The sequence below is a fragment of the Chiloscyllium plagiosum genome, unplaced genomic scaffold (assembly GCF_037043375.1).
Source record: "Chiloscyllium plagiosum isolate Xiang-an unplaced genomic scaffold, Cpla_swu_hap1 HiC_scaffold_12, whole genome shotgun sequence".
NCBI lineage: Eukaryota > Metazoa > Chordata > Chondrichthyes > Orectolobiformes > Hemiscylliidae > Chiloscyllium > Chiloscyllium plagiosum.
This window is the reverse complement of record NW_028270150.1, coordinates 39,535,976-39,559,756: the sequence shown is the minus strand read 5'-3', so window position 1 is coordinate 39,559,756 and position 23,781 is coordinate 39,535,976. Positions and strand designations below refer to the sequence as shown.

Below are 23,781 nucleotides of genomic sequence, written 5' to 3'. Positions count from 1 at the left end.
AAGGCAAGTCAGTGCTAAGAGAGCAAGCAGTAGCCCTGAGATGCAGTCTGGTCCAATCTGTGAGCTGGGTGTGCGTCCCTGGGTGCAAAATGTTCTTGCTGCAGCCATTCAGTGTTGTGGCTGGTGCACCTTGTCACGCTTCCTGAGCGTCCTGCAAGAGGGATGAAGAGGATCATGAAGGGTTTGCAAATCTCAGGTGCCACTGTTCAAGGGGTGAATGTGGGTCAAAATTAGAGTGGTGCTGGAAAAGCACAGCAGCTCAGGCAGCATCCGAGGAGCAGGAAAATCGATGTTTCCGGCAAAAGCCCTTCATCATAAACCATACCATACCATTCCTGATAAAGGGCTTTTGCCTGAAACATAGATTGTCCTGCTCCTCGGATGCTGCCTGACCACTGTGCTTTTTCAGTACCACTCTAATCTTGACTGATCTCCAGCATGTGCAGTACCCACTTTTGCCAAGAGATGAATGTGGCTGGCTCCCATGAATTGCTGTTTGCTGCTGAGCAATATGGAGGCTTCCTGCAGGCAGCAGTGAGCTTTAGTCACCAGGTACCCACTCTGAATGCCAATCACATGTCCAGAATTCTCAATGTCTAACTTTCTTGGTGAGTTTGATGAAACAGGAAGCTGCACATTAATGAGACAAGTTGTGCTATAAAAAGGTGTTTAACTAACAATAATTTCTGTTAATGGGCCATTTACTGCTGTCTTACTGACTTGTCCCACAAGTGTATAAAAGATGCAGCAAACAGCTCCTGATGCTGAGATAGGCCCTGCCAGACTTCTCATCTAACTTTGGCATAAATCTTACCGTCGCCATGTTGTTCAGGACTCTATAAGATTTTGCCTGAAGTTACTAAAGGGTAAATGAAAATCTACAGAGGATAAAAAGGAATTAGATGGTCAGTAAAATCCTTAAATTATAGGCTGAATGGATGCATGTAGGTCACCTTCCTAACAACGCGAGGAACTGATGCTTCTTTATTTAGGTTTGATCTGTATTCAACAGTATGGTGGACTCTTAATATGAAGTGGATGTAAAAGAAGGAGGCTCAATACTTTACAGGAAGACAATCTGGCAGGCAAATCCTTCACCTGAACCCCTGAGCCACTTTGCATTGCATCATGGCAGAGCTTTATGGATCCCAAGTTGAAAACCTGTTTATTTATACTTTCAATTAGATTAAACAGCTCAGTTACCGCCTGGCAGCTAGTGGAGTGCTGCAAAACATCAGTGCTTGGGGCTCAGCAGACTCTCTGTAAGAACCCAACATGACAATCGCTTTAAAGAAGCCCATCTCTGGAATCATTTGCAAAACATCCAGCCACCTTATCCATTCAACAGGGAGTGAAACAAACATTAACTTTGGACATGGACTCTGGCAGAGAAACAAATGTATCAGACAAAAGTTAATTATTTCTAAACTGCGGGTCTGGAATCAGCTTGCTCCAAGCATGATTGTTAGTTGATGAGAAGTAGTCATGTGATGAGCCAACTAACACTCTTTGATGTTTTAGGAGACTGGATTTGTCCAGATCGGGTGAAGAAAGATGCAGAAGCAGGAAGATCCTGTGTGGGTATTCTCTCACTCTCAGTCTCTCTTTCTCTTTCTCTCTCTTGCTCTCTCTCCCTCTGCCAATCTTGCAAATTGAGTCCTGCCTGTTGTTTGACTATCCACACGTTGCAGGGATGTGGATTAACCTGGGATTCCCCCCTCCAGAAAATAAAGTTGTAAATCATCAGCACACAGCTCAGAATTATCCTGGTGCAGAATTAAAAAAGAATCAATCAGTCCGACCTGAAACAATCTATATCACCAATTTACCCAATCCATAAAGAACTAACCATTTTGAATTAAAAACTATTATTCTTCTATTCTGCAACTAGCATTGTGTACATATAAACTCAGAATACCTGTATGTCAGTTATTATTTTCATTTAGATTGGGTTTTAAGTTCAGGAAAAACATATTGCTCCTTTTTTAAGATTGCACAGGAAAATACTTGCATGTTGTTTACAGTCACACCACTTTAAATGCTCACTGAGGTAGTAAGTATACTTTTTCTTAAAAAGACTTGTGGTGATATAAGGAATTTGAAGAGGGGTGTCATTCTACCCCCATTGTTGCTTTGCTATGACATTACTTATTACAATCTTTACCAAATGTATTTTAATAATTGGATATAACCTGTGGATAGATGGCCAGAAAGCAGCATTGGATCAATTCTTATTAATCTTTTAGAAAGCACCAACTCACCTGAAGAAAAGATCATATCGATGCTCATCATTTGGATTACCGGAGGGAGTGGTGTAACAATAATCCATAAAGACATGCCATCTACACAATTGACAAGAGATGTTGTTTGTTAAATCAGATATATTCTTCACATTTATAATAAATCGAGTAAATGGGAATCTCACGCTGTTACCTTCCATCTAAATTTGTAGCCTTCACAGCTGCATATACTTTGGTCTTTAAGGGTAAACCCACGGGTGGTATCACTAGAGGGAGATTGTAGGATGAATCCTGGAACAATACAAAATATCTCTTAAAGTTTTCAGAAACCTAATTGCCTGCACTGTCCAATATGTAATGCATAGTTCACATGCGAGTATTGGGTTGGATGCCAATGCTAAAGCGTGCGTTGAGAAATAAACATTCAAGAAATCAAAATAGAGAATATTGGAACTACTCAGCAAGTCAGACAGACCCCGTGTAGAGAGAAACAGTGATAATGAGGTGATTTCATGCAGAGGCATACTGCTCAACTCCCCAGCCCAGAAACAAAGTCAGCATCATTGCAAACAATTCTACGGATGGCTTTAAGTTGGTGAAAGTGGGATTTCTACATCTTAGTGGAAGGAAGGCCTACACTTGAGAGCTGACAGCTACTTTATTTGGTCATTGGATCAAATAGTCCCAGCAGTGCCAGCACTCAGTAGTGAACACTGTCAGGATTGTAAGGCATCTCCATGAGGAGTGGTGATAGTAACTGCAGGTTTAGCCCTTTTAAAGCAGTAAGGATTAGGCACTGAGAGAGCGAGGAGCAGGGTTGAGGGATAGTTCGTGAGGGGAGGTTTGGGGCAGGCTGGGATGGGGCAGGAGTAGACATCTTGAGGAGTTCCCAAATGGCATAGGGGCTGAAGTAGGTCATTCAGCCCTTTGAGTTTGCTCTGTCATTTAATGAGATCATGGCTGATAAGGCACAAGCAGTGCCTCTGAAATGCATAGAAGGGTGCTCCCCCTAAATGATGCTTCCTCCTTCTCATCTTTTCAATAAAGTTGTTTTATAAACAACCTGTACGCTCTGGCTGGCCTTTCACTCAATTGGACAGTTAAGGGCTCCTTGGGCCAAAGGGCATGTGATGTCATAGTGGGTACCTTACCAACCCCACTGTTAGTGGGCATGTGTAGGGGATGGGTGTGAAGGAGGTGGGTCGTGCACCCATCGTACTTTGCGTATCTCTCCCATCCTTGAAAAGATGCCTAGCAATGGGCTGTAAATTTCAGCCTAGGGTTTCAGAACAATGACCTTTGTCATTCTGTGTGCTCTATCATGGTCTGTAATCTCAACTGTTTAGTCTCCAGTCCCAAAGTTCTGCCTCAATTTCACAAGGCAAATTAAATAAAACACCCAAATATTCTATCAACTCTTTTTTCAATTTCTATCACTGGACTGCGGCCCTAACCAAAACTCCCTCTCTCCTGCCTCTGCTGATTCAGCAATGCAGGGATCGTCATGTCTCATGAAGTGTTTATTGTCGCACTCTGTACCTAACTACTCTGCATTCCAAACAGCAGAATAATTAATGATCCATACATAATTTTGTCGTGTTTAATTTTGCTGCTTATTTATAAACTAGAAATTTTATAAATTATACCTAAAAGTCTGTCAGTAATATTGGCGATTGCAATATTTCAGTGAGCATTGATGTTTAGTTTAAACATAAGCAGTGACAACATAAACTAATTAGATCCCATTTTTGTTTTTGTTTTCAGCTTACTCTCATTTGTTTTGCTAATCTGGCCTTCGAGGCCTTTTCAGGAACCTGCCTGAAGCTCCCACATACTTGATCTTTGCTTAATTCCTTGCAAACATAGCCCAGTCTTCTTTTAACCATCCTTCCCCTTAGGCAGTGGTAGTACAGTAATTATGTTGCTTAGCAAGCTGTCTAGCATTCTGCACTAATAATTTGGAGCTGTGTCTTCAAAACCCAAATGGCAGCAGAGGAATTTAAAGTTAGTTAATTCGCTACATCTGGAATGAAATGATAGCATTAGTAATTGGGTCCATGGAATGTCTTGATTGTTGTTAAGGCCCTGTGGCTCCCTAATGACTTTTAGGAAAGGAAATTTCATAGAGTCCCTATGGTGTGGAAACAGGCCCTTCAGCCTTACAAGTCCACACCGACCCTCTGAAGAGTATCCCACCCAAATCTATTCCGCATTACTCTACATTTACCCCTAACCTAGACATCTAACCTGCACATCTTTGGATGGTGGGAGGAAACCACAGCACCTGGAGCAAACCCAAGCAGAAATGGGAAGAATGTGCAAACTCCACAAAGACAGTCACCAGAGTGTGGAATCGAACCTGGGTTCCTGGTGCTGTGAGGCCGCAGTGCTAACCACTGAGCCCTAAAGCTGATGTCCTTACTTGTGACCTTCATGTGACTCCAGATCCACAAAAATGAGATTGGCTCTTGCCAGCCCTCTGAAATGGCTTAGTATGCCTTCAGTTATGTGCAATAAGTGCTGGGCTTGTCATTGATATCTACATTCTGTGAATGGATAGGATGCAAAACATCCCCATTCTGTGCTATCTTCTTTTTAAAGACCAAGTAATCTTTTCTTTGTCTCAGCACTCAGTTGCCTTACTATGAGAAAATGTAACTTCCTTAGATGCAATTCTCCTGATTCCTCTGGATCCCAGAGCCCTGTACATCCACTTCCTTCACTTTCTCTACCTCACCCATGTAAATTTCAGTGCCTGTTGACAAGCTAATACAGTGTACGGCTGCAGCTTTGAATGATCACAAGAGGAAGATCATCCAGCCTCAATTTAATGTCCATGTCAGGTTCTGGCTCCATTCTATCCCAAACAGGCCATCAGTCCACCCCCTCTCTTTGCTCTCTATTACCCAAGTTCAGGCATCTAGCTTCTTCCTCAAATTCTCTAGATTCTGGAAAACTTCACTCCATCTCTTCCACTCCCAATACAAATTTTAAACAGTAATTCCCATTTTGTAAATGACACTAAGTTTTAATGATATAAGTTACAAATTGTGTTAAGTATAACTGTGGGATGTATACACAGATGAAAATAAATATTGGCAGAGAAAGTCGAGGGTAGAGAACACCTCCATGAGGAAGGAGATGAAGTACAATTTGCAGAGACAAATATAGAAACCACAATAATAGAAACTGTGAGAGTCATAGAGATAGAGAGAGAGAAGAAGACAAAATGAAAAATAAAGAGAGACCAATTGAGAATGGGGTTTGAATATAATACAAACATAGTTTCACAAAGAAGGTGATATGCATATGGAATGAGCTGCCAGAGGAAATGGTGCAGGCTAATACGATTTCAACGTTTAAGAGGCATCTAGATGGGTATATGAATAGAAAGGGTTTAGATGGATATGGGCGAAATGCTGGCAAATGGGACTAGATTAATTTAGGATATCTGGTCAGCATGGGTGAGTTGCACTGAAGGGTCTATTTCTATGCTATACAGTTCTATGACTCTAAATAGAGAAAATGTTTAAAATTTTCATCAATTCCTCTGAGTTCAAGTAGTTACATTGACATCTCTGTCAGCTGATCACAGAAGTGATTTTGTCCAATGATGTGTTACACAGGGCTGATTTAATGAGTAGTGAACCACTACAAGCTGTCAAGCATGGAAATGTCTGTAAGGATACCATAGCCTTGCTTCCCCTGACCTTTGCAGATAATGGAAATTAACAGCCCAGCACTTGATCAGCAATGCACTCAAGTATCAACAAACTTACAATGAAAGGAAACTCTACTATGATCCAAGTTGATACCAAGCCAATTAAGGAATACAAAAGGCAAAACATCAGGTGATGTGTACATATAGAAATATATATTCTATACAAAAAATAAAATAAAGTATTATTTAAGAATTATTTCTAAACAACAACTTTGCATTCATTTTTAAAATTTGAACTGTTCTGTAAAGTGAAGTATGTCTATATTGACTATTGCTATTTTGTTAACATTTGACAAACTTACATTGTACAGGAGTAAGTTCAAAGTACTGATAAATGTACCATTGCTGTCTTTCACTGAAATTGCTGCAGATGATCTAAAAATAATGTTGTAAAAGCACTTTAAAAACTGAACAGGAATTATTGTCAAGAATGAAAACAAACCTGATGAAACATTTTTTTCAATTAAAATGTGAACTTACGACGCAAGCTGGGTGTTGTTGATCAGGTACTCGAGTGGGTAGCTGCAGCTATATTTATACAGTAGCCCTGGTAGGTAGCTAATAATTGTTGGTGGGTCTGGAGTGTCAATATAACCTGAAATGTTCCCAAATTGCACCAGCGAAATATTACCTAATGCATTGAGTCCTTGAGTAGCGGAGACCTACAAAATAGTTCATAAGAAAATTTTTACTGATTTTACAGTTCCAAAAAGGAGACACCCATGTACCTCTTGGGGCTATAATTTGACAAGGAAAAAGGTGAAAGAGAAAGAAGAATATTGGTTGATTTGTCATTGACTGAGGTAAAGCTTAAAATGCATTAGACTCCTGTTCCTCTCTTAAAACAGATGCAACAAAGACAAATACAGCAATGAGAAGGTTAACAGCCAAATCACATGTGGGGCAATGTTTTAGGTGTCCTACATATACATTTGTTGATTCAAGCCTGATGTCTACTCCAGATTGTAGTTTACTGCCACTGGCCTTCATGTGCCAGAACAGGCCAGTTTGTGAGCCACAGAACTTGAGTCACATTGGTGTGAATTTTCAGTGAGGTGGTGGGCTCTGGTTATGGATACATATCAATGAGGAACCTAAAATCTATTACGAACCTAAAATCTATTACGAATTACTCTGGTTTTCCAATGGGTGGAGCAGGCGGGAGTAGGTCTGTTCTAGAAGGGAAGGCCAGGCTTCCTGAAATAGCACTGTGGCTTATTGCAAGTTTAGAATTTAAAAGAATACCTTGTGAAGAGCAGAAATCCTCCCCATCTCCAGAATTCTAAATTTACCCTCTCCAATATGACCTAGAGTGTAGAAAGTACTAGTATCACTTGAGACTTAATTGGCAAAGATTAGTGCTACTAACCTTTTTCTCTAGTTTTGAAAGTAAGTCAATGCTGCATCAAAATAATCCATTTAGAAACATTGATTTGAATGCTTTATAACTAAAGCGAGGCTTCCCACAGATTCATACATGAAAAGCATTGGGTGTTTAACAAGATGACAGGCTCATACTGCATTTCAATGTTTCTGTGTATGAGGCATTTATGAAATAATACCTATAACCTATTGTTCACAAATGAAAGAAGAGAGTTAATCTTACCACTAAGCTATTTCCACAGACTTCCAGTGTATTGAGGTTGATGGTGAATATGACAACTGTGGGAAAAGTACTGTTATTAATAAAACCCCTGCAATGTGCATTGCCATGTCTGCCATTTAATGCTAAATCTGTTTCTGAGTAGCCAGAGAACAGGACTGGACAAAAATTGATCTTGATTGTGATGGTCTGTACTCCACAAAAGACAAGGATGTCCTTTTCGCCTGAAGGAAGAAAGAATTAATTATTTCAATTATTATCTGATTAAAGACATTTCCTGAGGACTGACTGATATACATTGCTGACAACATAACCACTTACTGCAGTTAAATTTAATATTGTTGAGGTGCATTTGACAAATACATATCTGGGATATAAACATAATGTTATAAGTGATATAAATTTAATCAAGTGGTCAGATGGTAAGCATTCAATTCCTTTCTAAATTCTAGTAATATTATAAACTTTGCTAATGATGACAATTTATGTCAGTAATTGATAAGTATGAGAGTACAAAATATCATGTGAAACATTCAAATCAATTACCTGGATGAGCTGAAGAATGGTAAGTGGATTTTAATCTGGACTGATGGAAGGTTATTCAATTTGAATCAAGAAATTTGAAACATGGAAATGCAATGTAAGATGTCCGCGGCCAACTTGAGGCGGAATTGGGAAAGGATGCTATTTTGGTCTCGTTTATCTTAACATTACTTCACAAAATGGCAATTATGAGTGATGTGAATTAGGAGACCTTTCCCTCATGTTGCTGAGCATTAGTGATTTCATAAACACAGTGGAATAATTGGTCTAGTTGCGATTTCCATGATCTTATTGAACATGTTCCTAACTTGACTAAAAATATTAGACATGAGAAACTTTCCAGCAATGTCACTAATGCATAGAGATCAGAAAAATAAACCTTTCCCTGGGTATAAAAATATAAAGACAACTTGATTCAATAAAATCATATAAGCTATTTTAACTTTGTGCAAGCTCCTGCTCAGGTCTCATTTAGAACATTAACTATTAACATTGATCAGCTTAGAACAGTTCACAGAGCACCTCATTAAGAACCACTGGAATAGATATTTATGATGTAGTGAAAAATAGACAGTAATAAGGTCGATTTCTCATTTTAGTAAAATATAAACAACTGTCGATTTGCTATTACTCAGGTTAGATGAATTGGCCAAGCTAAATTGCTCATGCCCGAAACGTCAATTCTCCTGCTCCTTGCATGCTGCCTGACCTGCTGCGCTTTTCCAGCAACACATTTTCAGCTCTGATCTCCAGCATCTGCAGTCCTCACTTTCTCCCCACAGTGTTAGGTGTGTTAGCCAGGGGTAAAGGTAGGATAGGGGAATGGGTTTGGGTGGGTTTCGCTGCAGAGAGGTGGTGTGGACTTGTTGGGCCGAAGGGCGTGTTTCCACACTGTTGAGAATCTAATCAATTTTACATTCTCACTTAAAGTCATGGTGTATTTCACCGCATTTTGGAGAAAAATAGGAAATTAGAATAAGAGGGAAAACAGCTACAAATGGGCAATGTGAAGCTATAAAATAAGCTGCCAGCAGTGGATCAGTGGTAGTGTTCCTACCCCAAACCAAGAAGGCTGGGTTTAGGTTCTACCTGCTCCAGTAATGCGTAACAATATCTATGAACCGGTTGATTAGAAAATTAGGTTAAATAATAAACAAAGGTATATACCAGTATAATGAATTGAAAAACCATGATGAGATATGGTTAATTAATTTGCAGATGACTCTAAAATTGGAGGTGTAGTGGACAGCAAAGAAAGTTACCTCAGATTACAATGGGATCTTGATCAGATGGGCCAATGGGCCAAGGAGTAGCAGATGGCATTCAATTTAGATAAATGTGAGGTGCTGCATTTTAGCAGGACTTATACATTAAATGGTAAGGTCCTGGGAGTGTTGCCGAACAAAGAGACCTTGAAGTGCAGGTTTATAGTTCCTTCAAAGTGGAGTTCCAGGTATACAGGATAGTGAAGAAGTCATTTAGTATGCTTGCCTTTGTCGGTGAGTGCATTGAGTACAGGAGTTGGGAGGTCATATTGCGGCTGTACAGGACATTGGTTAGGCCACTTTTGGAATACTAGGTTCAATTCTAATCTCCCTGATATAGGAAGAATGTTGTGAAACTTGAAAGATTTCAGAAAAAACTTCTAAGGATGTTACCAGGGTTGGATACTTTGAGCTTTAGGGAGTGACTGAATAGGCTGAGGCTATTTTCCCTGGAGAATCAGAGGCAGAGGGGTGACCTTATAGAGGTTTATAAAATCATGAATCGCATGGATAGGGTGTATAGTCAAGATATTTTACCTTGAGTGGGGGAGTCCAACACTGGAGGGCGTAGGTTTAAGGTGAGAGGAGAAAGATTTTAAAGGACCCTACGGCACAATGTTTCCATGAGAGGTTGGTGTGTGCATGGAAGCGGCAGAGGCTGGTACAATTACAAACATTTAAAAAAGCATCTAGATGGGTATATGAATAGGAAGAGTTTAGAGGGAGATGGGCCAAATGCTGACAAATGGGACTAGATTAATTTAGGATATCTGGTTGGCATGGATGAGTTGGACCAAAGAGTCTTTTTCCATTCTGTATATCTCTATGACTCTATGATTCTATGACCCTAATTCAGAATTAATTAAATAAGTATTTCTCTTTAGATAGGTTGGTTAAAAGATTCCTGAATGATATTAGCATTATGCAGCTTTGGGTGCAATATTTTCAAGTAACAGTCCACATAGTTGGGATTTATAATCTAACATTAAAAACATTAACAATTTTATGTATATCAACTTTGTTTAATCATTGAATCATGGAATTTGTGGCACAGAATGTGGCCATTGGTCCATTGTGTTTGGATCAACTGACAAACAGCAGTCCAGCATAAGTCCACTTCCCAACCTATAACACAGAGCATGCAAATTGTTGCACTTTAAGTGAATAGTCAAGTATTTTTTAGAAAAACGCAGTCCTGATTTCTGCCTCTATTACATTCAGGAAGTGAGTTAAATATGATTTCCACCTTCTGGGTGGAAAGAATTATTATCAATTCTTCAATGAGGGGAAACATGCCTATAGCATCTATGTGGTCGAACTCCCTCAGAACCTTGCATGTTTAATAAGGAATACTTTTCATTTTGCCAATTCCCACAAGGGCAGAAAACCTCCTCAACCAAAACCTGTACAGGGTGCTGAATCATGGGGCATGACTGGCTTAACCACCACCCCCCAGCGCCTTGGGGAAAACAGCCAACAATTGCCCAATTAGAAGCCTGTCCAGCAGCTGTAAAATACTGCTGGACGGTAAAGATTGCTGAATGAGCTCCGAGTGTGTCGTCAGACCCTCACGGAGAGGAAGTTCTCACCTCTGAAGATACTGGCCAACCTATGGGGTCACATAGATTCCCAGCTATCAGTAATTTGGGGGCTTCAGGCAGAGATTTTCAGCTTAGCAAAGGGATGAGATTTGGGTTTTAAAGAATGTGTAGACGGCAAGAGAAATGGGGTGCTATTTTCCCATAAAGGGTGCCCTGTTTGACAAGGGGTGTAATGGCAACCCACCCACTTCCTTCTGGCTGGTTAAGCACTTTTTAAAAAAAATCTTTGAATCTCATTGCCATCCGACTCCTTGCATCAACCACATTATGATATGGGCGACATACATTAGGGTTGGTCGAGCTTTTAAGAAGCTCAATTGACCCCCAATTATTAATTTGCATTGGGCGGGATGGCTGTTAATGTGGTTTCTGGCCATCCTAACTTTACGAAGGGTGAGCTTGAGTGAGTAGATGGGCACACTCTCGATCTTCCATGCTCCTTGCCGAAATCACTCTCTTACCTGCATGTAAAATCTAGTCCACCAATGTCCAGTAGTGTTGCGTCAAGACTTCCCTGCATTTGTATTCCATTCGCCTTGCAATTAAGGCCAACATTGCATTTTCCTTCCAAATCACATGCAGTCGCATTATCTCTTCTTTAGTTTATAGTGCCTGACCCCTCAGGAGGTTCACTCAGTGCAAATGGTTATTTTGCCATTCTGTCGAGTTTGTGGTCCATGACTATGTTGGTTATGGGGGAATTGTAGCCCCTGTTTAATTATTTAAAAACAAATATTTTTGCTCTTTTGGTTCATTAATGGTCTTCAGGGAAGGAAATTTGCCATCCTTACTGGGTCAACCTACATGTGACTTCAGGCCAACAGCAATAGGGTTGATTCTTAACTGCCCTTGGGGCACTTAGGGAAGGGCAATAAACGTTGGTGTTGCCAGCTTCACCCACAGCCCAGCAGCAAATAAAATAAGGCCAATTTTTGTATCACCTCCAATCTTTATAATCATGGTCATTACATTTAGGTCTAAATCATGGATATATACTATGGAAAGCAATGACTTTGTATTGAGCCTCACAGAACACAATGGGAAACAGCATTTCTGTCACAAAATATCCAGCAACAATTACACTCTGCTTCCTGCCAATTTTAGATCCAACTTACCAGGGAACCTACTGTGCAGATTAGCATCACAGTTGTACCCATTGAACTGTGCATCCACTGAATGTATCTTGATCACTAATAGCAGCAGAAGACTGAACTGTTCCATTGTAAAGCTGTTGATAAAAAGTGAACAAGTTGCATAAGTATACAAAAACAGAAATTGCTGGTGAAACTCAGCAGGTCTGGCAGATGAAGAGTCACTGGATGTGAAATGTTAACTCTGCTTCCTCTCTGCAGATGCTGTGAGCCCTGTTGAGTTTCACCAGCAATTTCTGTTTCTGTTTCAGATTGCCAGTATCCACAGCTCTTCGCTTTGTTTTATTGCATGAGTGCTACTTTCCAATCAACCGTGGCTCGTTATGCAATACTCTTGCTTCTGAGCTAGAAGATCATGGGTTTAAACCCCTCAAACAGGAAAACACTTCAACATAGTACTGTCACTCAAATAAAATGCTAAACTATAGAAGGGCCACTGAACCTGAAACATCAACCCTACTTTCTCTCCATAGAAGCTGCCAGGCAAGTTGAGTTTTTTTTCTAGTAATTTCTGTTTTAGTTAAACTGAACACTTTGCTCTGCCCTTTAGATGGATGTAAAATATCCTATGGTGCCATTTTGAAGAAGAGTGTTAATTTTATACACAGTTTCCTCTCCAAATTTATCCTCCATTCAATATCACAAAAATAGATTTCCTGGTCATTATTCCATTATTGTTTGTGGTTGAGTGCAAGTTACATTTCCTGCCATAAACCAGTCACCGTGCTTCACAAACATTCATCAGATATAAAGTGCTGTAGGATACCTGAAATCATAAAAAGTACCATACAAAAGTTAGTTTGGTTCTTTCTTAAGTTGTGGTGTGAAGTATTTTTGCTACTATTGTACTGCATTCAACATTTTATTTTTCCAATATCAATAATGTGGCATATTTATTAATTCCATTAAATGTATGCACTAAATACACTGCTGGCCAAACAAAGGTAGCAGCTCTCTGTTGCTGGTGGCACACCAGGAATGCTGGTTACTGCTGTGGTAGGGTGAGGTCTTCACCAGGAACCATAGTGTGATCCCTAGAGAGAGAGTTGAGTTATGTGGATCAAGGGCTAGGAGGAAGCAGTCTGTCAGTGAGTGGTGTCTCTCAGTGAGCATTTGCCCCTCCCAATGACAGGTTTTTCAGTCAGGCACTGTGCCTTCAAAAGATGAGAATCCCCTGAATACTGATATTAAACCCAATAGTGTTTGTTGGGTTGGACTTCAGGATGCAGAGGATGTACATGCAAGTTCAGGATAATTCCTGAGCCACCAATAAATCTGGGTGAACTGTAGGATAATGTTAAGTGTCCAGTCTCAGTCTATTCCTGTCGCTGACTTAATTAGGGTCTGTTTTCCCATCATTTCAAAGTAAAATACTGTATTTACTGGAAAACTGAAATGAACACAGGAAATACTGGGGAAACTCGACAGATTTGTCAGCGTCTGTGGAGAGGTTGCCAGGCTACTGAATTGCTCTTGCATTTTCTGATTTTATTTTCAATTCTCCATTAGTATAAATAGGATATGCTGACTTCTTCACCTTTATGTAGGCCTTACCATGGAGCAGGCTGTATTAAATCCTAGCCTGGTGAGTAAGTAAAGTTTGTAAATCCATGAGAAATTGCTGTCTTTGGTATGGATTGTAAAGTCAGCTTTGTTACCCTGACAGCATTCCTTTATCGAGCTGTTGCAGAAGCAACTTGTTTCTTATTGGAACAACATCAAAAATTAAATATACAAACAATTTTATAATTTATTTCTTATGCTCAGGACATCTATAAAGTGAATCAATACAGTACTTATTTTAAAAATGTACTCACTGTTGTACAGTGGGTTAATGTTTGCACATAATAAGATTCCTCAGTAGTAATTTGTCTGTTAATGTTGATTGAGGAATAGTTATTGGTCAGATCACAAGGAGAGCCTTTCTGCTGTACTTTGTTTTTTTTCCTGTGATCTTATCGATTCAAATAAATGAGTTATTGGAGCCTTGGTTTTAGCACCATACCTGAATAATGCAGTTTCCAACATTTATGTCATAACTGGACTGAAGTATCAGCCTGCATTATGTGCTTAAGTCTTGGGGGGCTGCTTGAACCCACAATCTTCTTATTCAAAACTCAGAATGTTACCACTCCATAAAGGCTGGCCTACTTACTGAAACAGAAGTTCATCAATGAGCTGGATCAGGAGGAATGTCAGAAGTTTGTAAAATAAGGAACAGCTGTAATCTGCACATGCATACCTAAATGGAGGATTTGGATTTGTGTCTTACATTAGGAAATTGGGCTCAGTGTCTTAAGTCATTATCATTTCTTTTGGACATCCAATGCACAATGCTGTCTTTTGGAAGAAAGCCTGTAAACACATTCCACCAATAGTTCCAGTTATAAATTAGTCTAATTTGCACCCAAATGTCACTGCTGAGCTTACAGATTATGTACTCCACTGTATAAACATGCAGTTCAGTGCAGACCACTGACAACAACAGGATATAATGACCCATGTGTCCAGCACTGCTACTTTACTCAGACAGCAGAGGATGAATGAATGTACATCTAGGTCAAAGCTTCTATTGTGTGCAAAACTATGTTACATATGAATAGAGAAGTATTTCATTTCATCTGGACCCAAAGAAAATACCACTGGGACACTAAGTTTTGGAGTGTTTGCAGGGGCTAATGTTGGGAAAAGTGTCCACAGGATCTTGAGAATGACTTTGAACGTGGTAACACTTTGTTCCAACAATGCTCACTGTGGGCAAAAATGAGCATCCACAACAGACCTTAAATCCAGGAATGTGGATAAAGAATATGTGTGGAACTCTAATTTCAGGGGAATGTTCACCTAAAGCTGAGGCCCTCCATTGACATTGTGATATTATCCTTGCTAACTAGCTTGCAGAAACAATGTTGTTGCATATCATCCTCTGTAGTGCCATGTAAGTTTAGTATATGTTTGATGTCCAAAGAAAATGACAGTCACTTTGTTAAGTTCATTTGCAAGCTTTGGCTGTTTAAAATGGCCTAACATTTGCTGCTTGTGTATGATATTAACATTGATACCCTTTAGGGTTTCATGTCATTTCACATTACCTCAATGTCAGTGCATGATTCTTTTGATTATCTCATTGCACTTTCTGTATTCATCATACCATCTTGCAGCTGAGAATAACATTCTTTCATTTATTTCTAACTAGTATGCCATTTATGTTAAAATTATTTAGTCAGCTTTTATGAATTCCTTCAATTTTGAATTCTTTTTTCAGATATCTTCCCTGTTTGCAACACAGTATGCAAACTTTCAGTTCTTTCCTTCATAGATGACATCGCAGACGCCATATTTTTACCAAATAAAATTAAAACGCTGTAGATACAGAGCTGGCCAGTCAGAGAAAAGATAGGCTATGGGCATCTGAGTGTGTTTTCTCCACAATAAGGATAACACACCCATAACTTTATAAATTTCTATTCTCTTTACAGGTATGAACTGACTAGTTGTGTATTTCCAACATTTATTTCATTTCAGATCTCCAGCATTTGTAATTTTCTCTTTGTAATTTGCTGCTTTTCATCAGATGTTCTTCTCTCTCTCTCTCTCCAAACTCAAAGTGCACTTCTTCAAACTCCTGTGTTCTATTACTCATTCAAAATTGCTGTTGGACTATTCCAGCTAAAATATATTGTTATCTAATGTGATGAGGTGGCTGGATTCTGTATCAATTCGATGCTTTATTGTGCAGCAAAAATACATGTCACAGTGATTTAGTATTTTCTGATTGAGTATTTTCCTAGCTCTTACTTGTAATTTCTTGTAAGTGCTTTGGTGCAGGAAGTTGACTGTTTTGACACCTAGTTGTCTATTTTTATGACATGGTGGCATAACATCGTAATTTGATCACAAGTCACTTCATTCACAGCTTCAGTCAACAAAACTCAATAACTGCATTAGGCAGAATGAATAACACATTTCATTGCTCATTAGTACTGATGTAAATAATTGAAATAATGTGCAAATTAGGAAATATAAAAATTGCTGCGACTATACTATTTTCTATGTAATTTCTTTTAGCAATCCCATATGTCTTGGATGTAATTAATATTGAAAACTGCATGACCTCAACATCTACTTGATATTTGTGTAGCATTTCTGATTAACAAAAACTTTAGACTATCTTATACACAGATAGACAAGAACACATTCCCTGTTGACAGGAACTACTTAAGTTGACAAATGATCATCTTTAACGCCTCCAGGCATACAGTTGGAAAATTAATGGACTAAATAAAATAATTTATTGTTGGCCCAGTGAATTTTAATTAAATACTGTGAAAAGGGTTCTTCTATGCCTCTTCTGCTTTTAAAATATAAAACCTATTTTTCCAATCAACAGTGCAATTTTCATAAAAAGTTATTTTTTTAAATGGAGTCATGTCACAGGCATGTCAATCATTGAAATGCTGTGAAAAAATGCCTTATATTATTGAATGTACACCACACAGTTCAGAAAATAATTACCAAGGAACAAAATTATTCCTAACATTGCCTCTACTTACTTTACACGCTCTAGCAACTTTTTAACCAAAAACATCCCATCGTTAGGTTTGTTTTACAACAATCCTGACAATACACAAACCACAAAACTCATAAGCATTCCCAATTTTATGATTTGCTGATCTTTCACACTACAAGTAGGATTGCAGTAATTCATCATTTTCGGTTGTTTCAGACTTCTGTGTCGAAATGCAACAATGAGAAATAATTCAATGTTTTGACATGTTTGTAACAAAGAGATGTATTTATCATGGAATCAGACAATCCCTACAGTGTGGAAGCAGGCTGTTCAGCCCATCAACTCTATACTGACCCTTTGAACAGCATCCAACCAGACCCACCGCGCACCACGCAACCCCCCCCCCCCACCCCCACCTCCCCCTCCCCACCCCCCAGCTATCCTTGTAACCCTGCATTTCCCATGGCTAATCCAGCTAACCTACTCATCCTGGACACTATGGCCAATTTATCACTTAACCTGCACATCTAGAAAATGGCTGAAAAATTCCATAAGGCTAAGGATGTGGAAATCCTGATTAATTTGAACACGAAACTTCACCTAGCATTTGATCGAAATGAGGCTGGCTGCCTGTGGTGAGGAAAACCTTAGGGTCAATGCCCAGGAATAAAAATGTGAATAGGTGGAGAGCTAGAGAGAGTGAGAGAGCGAGAGAGAGAGACAGAGAGCGAGAGAGAGAGAGAGAGAGAGAGTCTCTGATCTGCAGGAGAAGCATTATGAGCTCTGCTGTTAAAAATAAATACACTGCTTCAACCTCAACTGGAGGAGTATTGAGTACAGGAGTTGGGAGATCATGTTGCAGCTATACAGGACATTGGTCAGGCCACTGTTGGAATATTGCTTGCAATTCTGGTCTCCTTCCTATCGGAAAGATGTTGTGAAACTTGAAAGGTTTCAGAAAAGATTTACAAGAATGTTGCCAGGGTTGGACGATTTGAGCTGTAGGGAGAGGCTGAATAGGCTGGGGCTGTTTTCCCTGGAGTGTTGGAGGCTGAGGGGTGACCTTATAGATGTTTACAAAATTATGAGGAGCATGGATAGGGTAAATAGGCAAAGTCTTTTACTTGGGGTCGGGGAGTCCAGAACTAGAGGGCATAGGTTTAGGGTGAGAGGGGAAAGATATAAAAGAGACCTAAGGGGCAACGTTTTCAGGCAGAGGGTGGTACGTGTATGGAACGAGCAGCCAGAGGATGTGGTGGAGGCTGGTACAATTGCAACATTTAAAAGGAATTTGGATGGGTATATGAATAGAAAGGGTTTGGAGGGATATGGGCCGGGTGCTGGCAGGTGGGACTAGATTGGGTTGGGATATCTGGTTGGCATGGATGAGTTGGACCGAAGGGTCTGTTTCCATGCTGTAGATCTCTATGACTATGACTGTACGGAGTACTGCCTCCATTTCTGGGCACAAGTATAAAGTAATATTAATTCCACAAAAGTGCTACGCAATAATCATCTCCAACATGAGAATATCTAGTCATTACCCGATAACATTCAACAACATTATTATCATCAAATCCCCCATCATTAACATTCTGGGGATTACTATTCATTGGTCTGGCTGTATAAATACTGTGGATACAAGAGCATGTCAGAAGCTGGGAATTCTGAGATAAGATTAACTCATCTCATGTCTTCCAACTGCCTGCTCGCCATCTACAAGGCACAAGTCAGGAGTGTGCTGGAATACTTATGTACTGGTTATAAACATTTTTAATCAACATGTTCAGGCATGTTATGACACACCTCTGAAGCAGGTAAATCATGAACGAAGGCCTTCTGGTTCAAAGGTAGGGACATCTCCACCATTTCACAAGAATCCTTACATATTTGTTATGTTATTTCTACTTATAGTTTTAGTCCATTTTCAATGAACTTAATGAAAGGGCATAGAAAAGATTTACCGGTTGCTAGGATTGAAGGGTTAGAGCTATAAAGAAAGGCTGAATGGACTGGGGCTATTTTCTCTGGTGTGGCTGGAGCTAAGAGGTGACCATCTGAAGGTTGATAAAACGGGATCAAAAACTAGAGGTCATGGGTTTAAGGTGAGAGAGGAAAGACTTAAAAGGGATGTAAGGAGCAGCTTTTCAACGCAGAAGGTGGTGTGTATATTGAATGAACTGCCAGAGGAAGTGGTGGAGGATGGTACAATTACAACATTTGAAAGTCATCTGGATGGATGTACGGATAGGAAGGTTTAGAGGGATATGGGCCAAGTGCTGGCAAATGGGACTAGATTAATTTAGGATATCTGGTCGGCATTGACAAGTTCATCCAAAAAGTCTGTTTTCACGTTGTACATCTCTATGACTCCATGACTGTATTATATAAAAATACATTTATTGTTGATCATAAAAGTGTTAACTTGACAACTTTACACAATATTTATTGTTGTAATTTAAGAAAATAGTGACCTGTGTTAACTAAGATTGTCATGCTATAAGAAATTTATTGGTGTTTAAAACTTGAAATCTTATTAGGTACTTTTCTCCCATAATTGGAAGGAGAAAGTAAAAGTAATAAGGTGATAGACAGAGCTAAGTGACTCCATAACCAATGGATCAGATTTGCACTTTGCAGTCCTGCTCCATCCATTTGAATGGTAAATGGTGATAGACAATTAAACAACTCACTGAAGGAGGTGACTCCACAAATTTACCCTCCCTTAATGACAAGGGATCCTAGCACATTTTTTCAAAACAACGAGGCTAAATCATGGGCATCTATCTTCAGGAAGAAATACTGAGTCAATTATCTACCTTCATATTTTCACAGATATCAGTATTCAACCAATTTGATTCACTCCTTGTAGTATTAATGAATGGCTGAAGATATTGGCTACAGCAAAGACTATGGACGTTGGCAACATTTTAGCAATAGTACTGAAGACCTATGTTCCAGAACTAGCCATGCCCTTCCTCAGCTTCCAATGGCTACAACATTGCCATCGAACAGGAATTTATAAAAAATAATTGTCCAGGCATATCATGTACACAAAAAGCAGGACAAATCTAATTCAGCCAATTATTGTACTATCAGTCCCCTGTTAATCACCAGCAAAGTGATGAAAGTGCTAACCTGCTGCCCATGATCAGCAACAACCTATTTACTGACCCTCAGTTTTGGGTACTGCCAGGGTGCTCCTGAACTCATTATGGTTTTTGTCTAAATATGCACAAAAGATCTAAACTCCAGTCATTCAGATGTGAATGATGACCTTTGATATAATGCTTGCATTTTACTGAGTGTGATGTTGCGGAGGAGTAAAACTGGAGTCCATGGGAATTAGGGAGAGTACGTTCTCTGCTTGTCAGAGTTTGAAAATGAAGATGGTTGTGTTCGTAGGAAATCAATCATATGTTATTGCAGGAAGCCCTCAGGGGAGTGTCTTAGGTTTAACCATCCTTAGCTGCTTGATAAGTGGCTTTCATTCCACCAGAATGTTAGAAGTGAAGATATTTGCAGATGATTGTACAATGTTCAACACCATTTGTGACTCCTCAGGTACTTAAGCAGTCTGTTACCACATGCAGCAGGACCTGGACAAGATCTAGGCTCAAGGCTGTTAATATTATGTTGCTTAAGTGTCAGGCAAACAAGCAAGAATCTAATCATCACTTGTTGGCGGTCAACAGCCTTACAATCGCTGAATGCTCAACTATCAACATCCTGGCAGTCACCAGAAATTGAACTAGACCAGCTCTATAAATACTGTGACCACAAAGGCAAGTCAGGGGCTAGGACTGATGTCAGTGAATAGCTCATCTCCTGTCTCCCAAATGTCTGTTCACCACATGCAAGGCATAAATTGGGAGTGTGATGAAATGCTCTTCAGTTGCCTGACACATCTCCAAAAGCAATCAAGAGGCTTGAATTATCCAGGATAAAGCTGCCCACTTGATTGTCACCTCATCCATCACCTTCAACATTCACTAGCTGCAGCACTGATAAAGGACAGCAGCAGTGTATGCTATCTACACGATGGACTGCAACAACTTATCATAGCCCCTTCAACTACATTGTTGAAATCTACAACATCTACTGCCTAGAAGGCCCAGGGCAGCAAACGGATGAGAACATAGTCAATTGTAAGTTCTTCTCCATGCTCCACACCATCCTGACTTGGAACTATATTGCCATTGCTTCACTGTTGCAAGGTAAAAATCCTGGAGCTCCCTTTCAAACAGCACTTTTTAAATAATGTACCTACACCCTAATGACTGCAGTGTTTCATGACGGTAGCTCACTGCCACGTTCCCATAGGCAATTAAGAATGTGCAATAAATTCTGACCCAGCCAGCGATGCCCACATCCCATGAACGGGAAAAAAGTAATTCATTTTAACTACTGTGCAACGGTTTATTTTCCAGAAACAATTAAGTATTCAATGCTGTGTTGATGGAGATTTATAAGCATAGTAATTAATACCAGGTCTTAGATCAGTGGTAACTTTTGCATCTTTGAACCATTTAGACAATGATGTTCAAGACTCCAGGATTTCCCAAAGCACTTTGAAATATAATTGCTGTTGTAATACAGAAGACATTTAACAGCAAAGTTCCATAAAGAGCAATGAGATATATAGTTATACCCACAGAATGAAGCCACTTGGCCATTGGTACTTTGAAAAAGCCATTTGGTTAATCTTGATCCCTTGCCCTTTCCCTATTGCATCACCAATTTTTCTTTTTCAGGGGCATCATTCAATTTTATTTTGGAAGTTGCACTGCTTCCATCACCTTTCTAGGAAGTTCATGCTGCATTATAGTAAATGCATTTTAAAATATTCAACCTTAAATTTATGTCCACTAGAAACAGACTGACTACCCATTGGATATACATTGCAACTTACCTCACCATTGCCTCCCATAGTTTTGAATAGCTTTTTTACTTGCGTTGCTTTTGTAAATTCTGGCTAGTTTAGAATAATTAGGGTTCCAATATTTTATTTTCCCCAAAACTAATGCAAATAAAGCAAATTAAGTTACTTTTTTAGTTCACAAATGAAATAGTGTGAAGATCAGTGAAGCCCATTTGGAATAATTTTTTAAGTTATTTAATTTTAAATTAGCTTGCTCCTGTCACCATTTAGCTAAATTCTTATTTCAGCTTTATTTATTGTTTCTATTTTATCAAAACTACCTCATTACTTGTGAAAATGTTGTATCTGCTCCTTCAAAAATGCAAATATATTGACCTATTCAATATTCCCCATTTAGATCATCATGTCTGCTAAAGTTAAGGCACATTTATATTGGCCTTTTAATCTTTTTCAGGACCTCGTATCTGTGAAGCTATTTACCATCGGGATAGTCTTCTGTTCCTCTGAGAGTTTATAGGTTTGTAAATTTAAAATTATATTTTTCCAATTTATTCTCTCTTCTCCTACTTCTTTTCAAACTTGTTGCTGGCCATTGAGATCTGACCTTTGCATAGGTTTCTCCACTCAAAAAAAATCTTCCTGGTGTCATGTTAGAGATAAATTAAAAAATAAACCACAAAAGCAATATTATGTTCCTGGTCCTCTTGCCCTTGAAAAGGTGAATACAAATAAAATAAGACTGAGTAAAAATGATGAAAAGTCAGATTAGCATTTTACAATATCTCCCAAATGGAGAATGAGCAAACAAGAAATTTGTCAACAAATGCAGGAAATGGAATCACTAGAAACCCTATGGATTGTGGGCAGATTTCTTCCAAATCAAACTTAGGTTTGTGACATCAAGGACATTATTTTAGGCTTGTTGAAGCAGCAAGGATAAATACAAATATCACTTTTTAACGTGCCAGTCTAATCTTAATTATTTAAAAGGATGAATAATTAAATTAATCTGCTTTTGAAATATTCTAACCATGCCTTATTAATTATCAAATTGGGAAATCTTAAAATTCACAATATATTTGTCCCATGGGGAAATTAATGTTATATTCTTAGGAACAACTTTTTATTGGTTTTGGCATTAATTGTCAAAATTTATGTAAAATCACTAAGATTTAGCTGTTGATTTCAGGCGTAAGCTAATGTTAAAAACTTGTTTTAAAGTGACCTTTGAATCTTGTAACTGTTTTGAATACAAATGGAGAATTATGTTGGAGGGTACAAACTCTTCTTCTTCTAAAAAAAATCATATTAAATTTAGTTCACCAGTACTTAGGATTGCCGTGAGTGTAAAATATGTGATTTTAAAAAAAATTTAAAACATCTTTCTACTTACCCAAGTATCTTGAAGCTGGCAGATCAGCTGCGCTCCATATGTCTTGTCCTTCTTCATGTGATCAAGCTTTCTGCTCTCTTGCCATACAGAATATTACCAGAAAAGGAAAGCGGAGTAGTGGCAATTGAGAGCAAACAGAAGAATTCATTATTTAAACATGGCAATAAAAACTGCATGGAGTAACATGGGAAAAGTTACTAAATCTGAATTTATTGTATCATTCTTTTCAACAGCCCAGAAACCTGAGGAGATTGTGAGGTCCAGGCTTTGACTGTGCTTTCTGTTTTATCTCTAGCTTTCAACACACAATCTTTTTGTGAGGTTTACACTGTAAGTTGTCGATTTAGCAAAATTATTGAATCATCAGATTGCTGAACATTCCTGTCTGCAGTGTGTACAATAAGTCTGGAAAAACTAATGGCAGAATAAAATCACGCACTGAATGGGAGCCACAGTTAACAGAGTAATTTTATATTTTGCCGAGAATATTTCATCCATCCAATCTTAAAGCAGTTTGTACATTTATTTCATTGTGAAGAGATGATTGTCTTCAACCTATAAGAATGCAGAAATTGTATCTGCAAAACAAGCCATTAAACAGCCCTCAGTATACAAGTATTTCTCAGTCAATGGTGATTCTACAAAGGTAAAAGTTGCTTTCGTTTCACTCATTGGGATGTGGGCACTCTTGGCTCGGTTAGTGTTTATTGCTTTTCCCGAGTTGCCCTTGAGAAATTGGTGGTGAACTGCCCTCTAAAACCACTGCAGTCCATATGCTGTGGGTACAACTGCAATGTCATTAGGGAGGGAGCTCTAGGATTTTTACCCAGCAACAATTAAGGAACGGCAATATGTTTCCAAGTGAACATGTT

At 38.9% G+C, this 23,781-nt stretch overlaps 1 protein-coding gene across 1 annotated transcript in view; it reads right to left on the bottom strand.

Moving 5' to 3' along the window:
- zpld1a (zona pellucida-like domain containing 1a) overlaps positions 1-23,029 on the bottom strand; it is a 49,017-nt gene extending 25,988 nt beyond the window's left edge. Inside the window, exons 1-7 of the mRNA XM_043701590.2 lie at positions 22,910-23,029; positions 12,089-12,201; positions 7,568-7,788; positions 6,442-6,623; positions 6,264-6,336; positions 2,434-2,531; positions 2,262-2,342 (exon numbers count right to left, since the gene is read on the bottom strand). Coding sequence (XP_043557525.1) covers positions 2,262-2,342; positions 2,434-2,531; positions 6,264-6,336; positions 6,442-6,623; positions 7,568-7,788; positions 12,089-12,194 — 761 coding nt within the window. The 5' untranslated portion in view covers positions 12,195-12,201; positions 22,910-23,029. The remainder of the gene's footprint in view (positions 1-2,261; positions 2,343-2,433; positions 2,532-6,263; positions 6,337-6,441; positions 6,624-7,567; positions 7,789-12,088; positions 12,202-22,909) is intronic.
- Between the last annotated feature and the right edge of the window lie 752 nt (positions 23,030-23,781).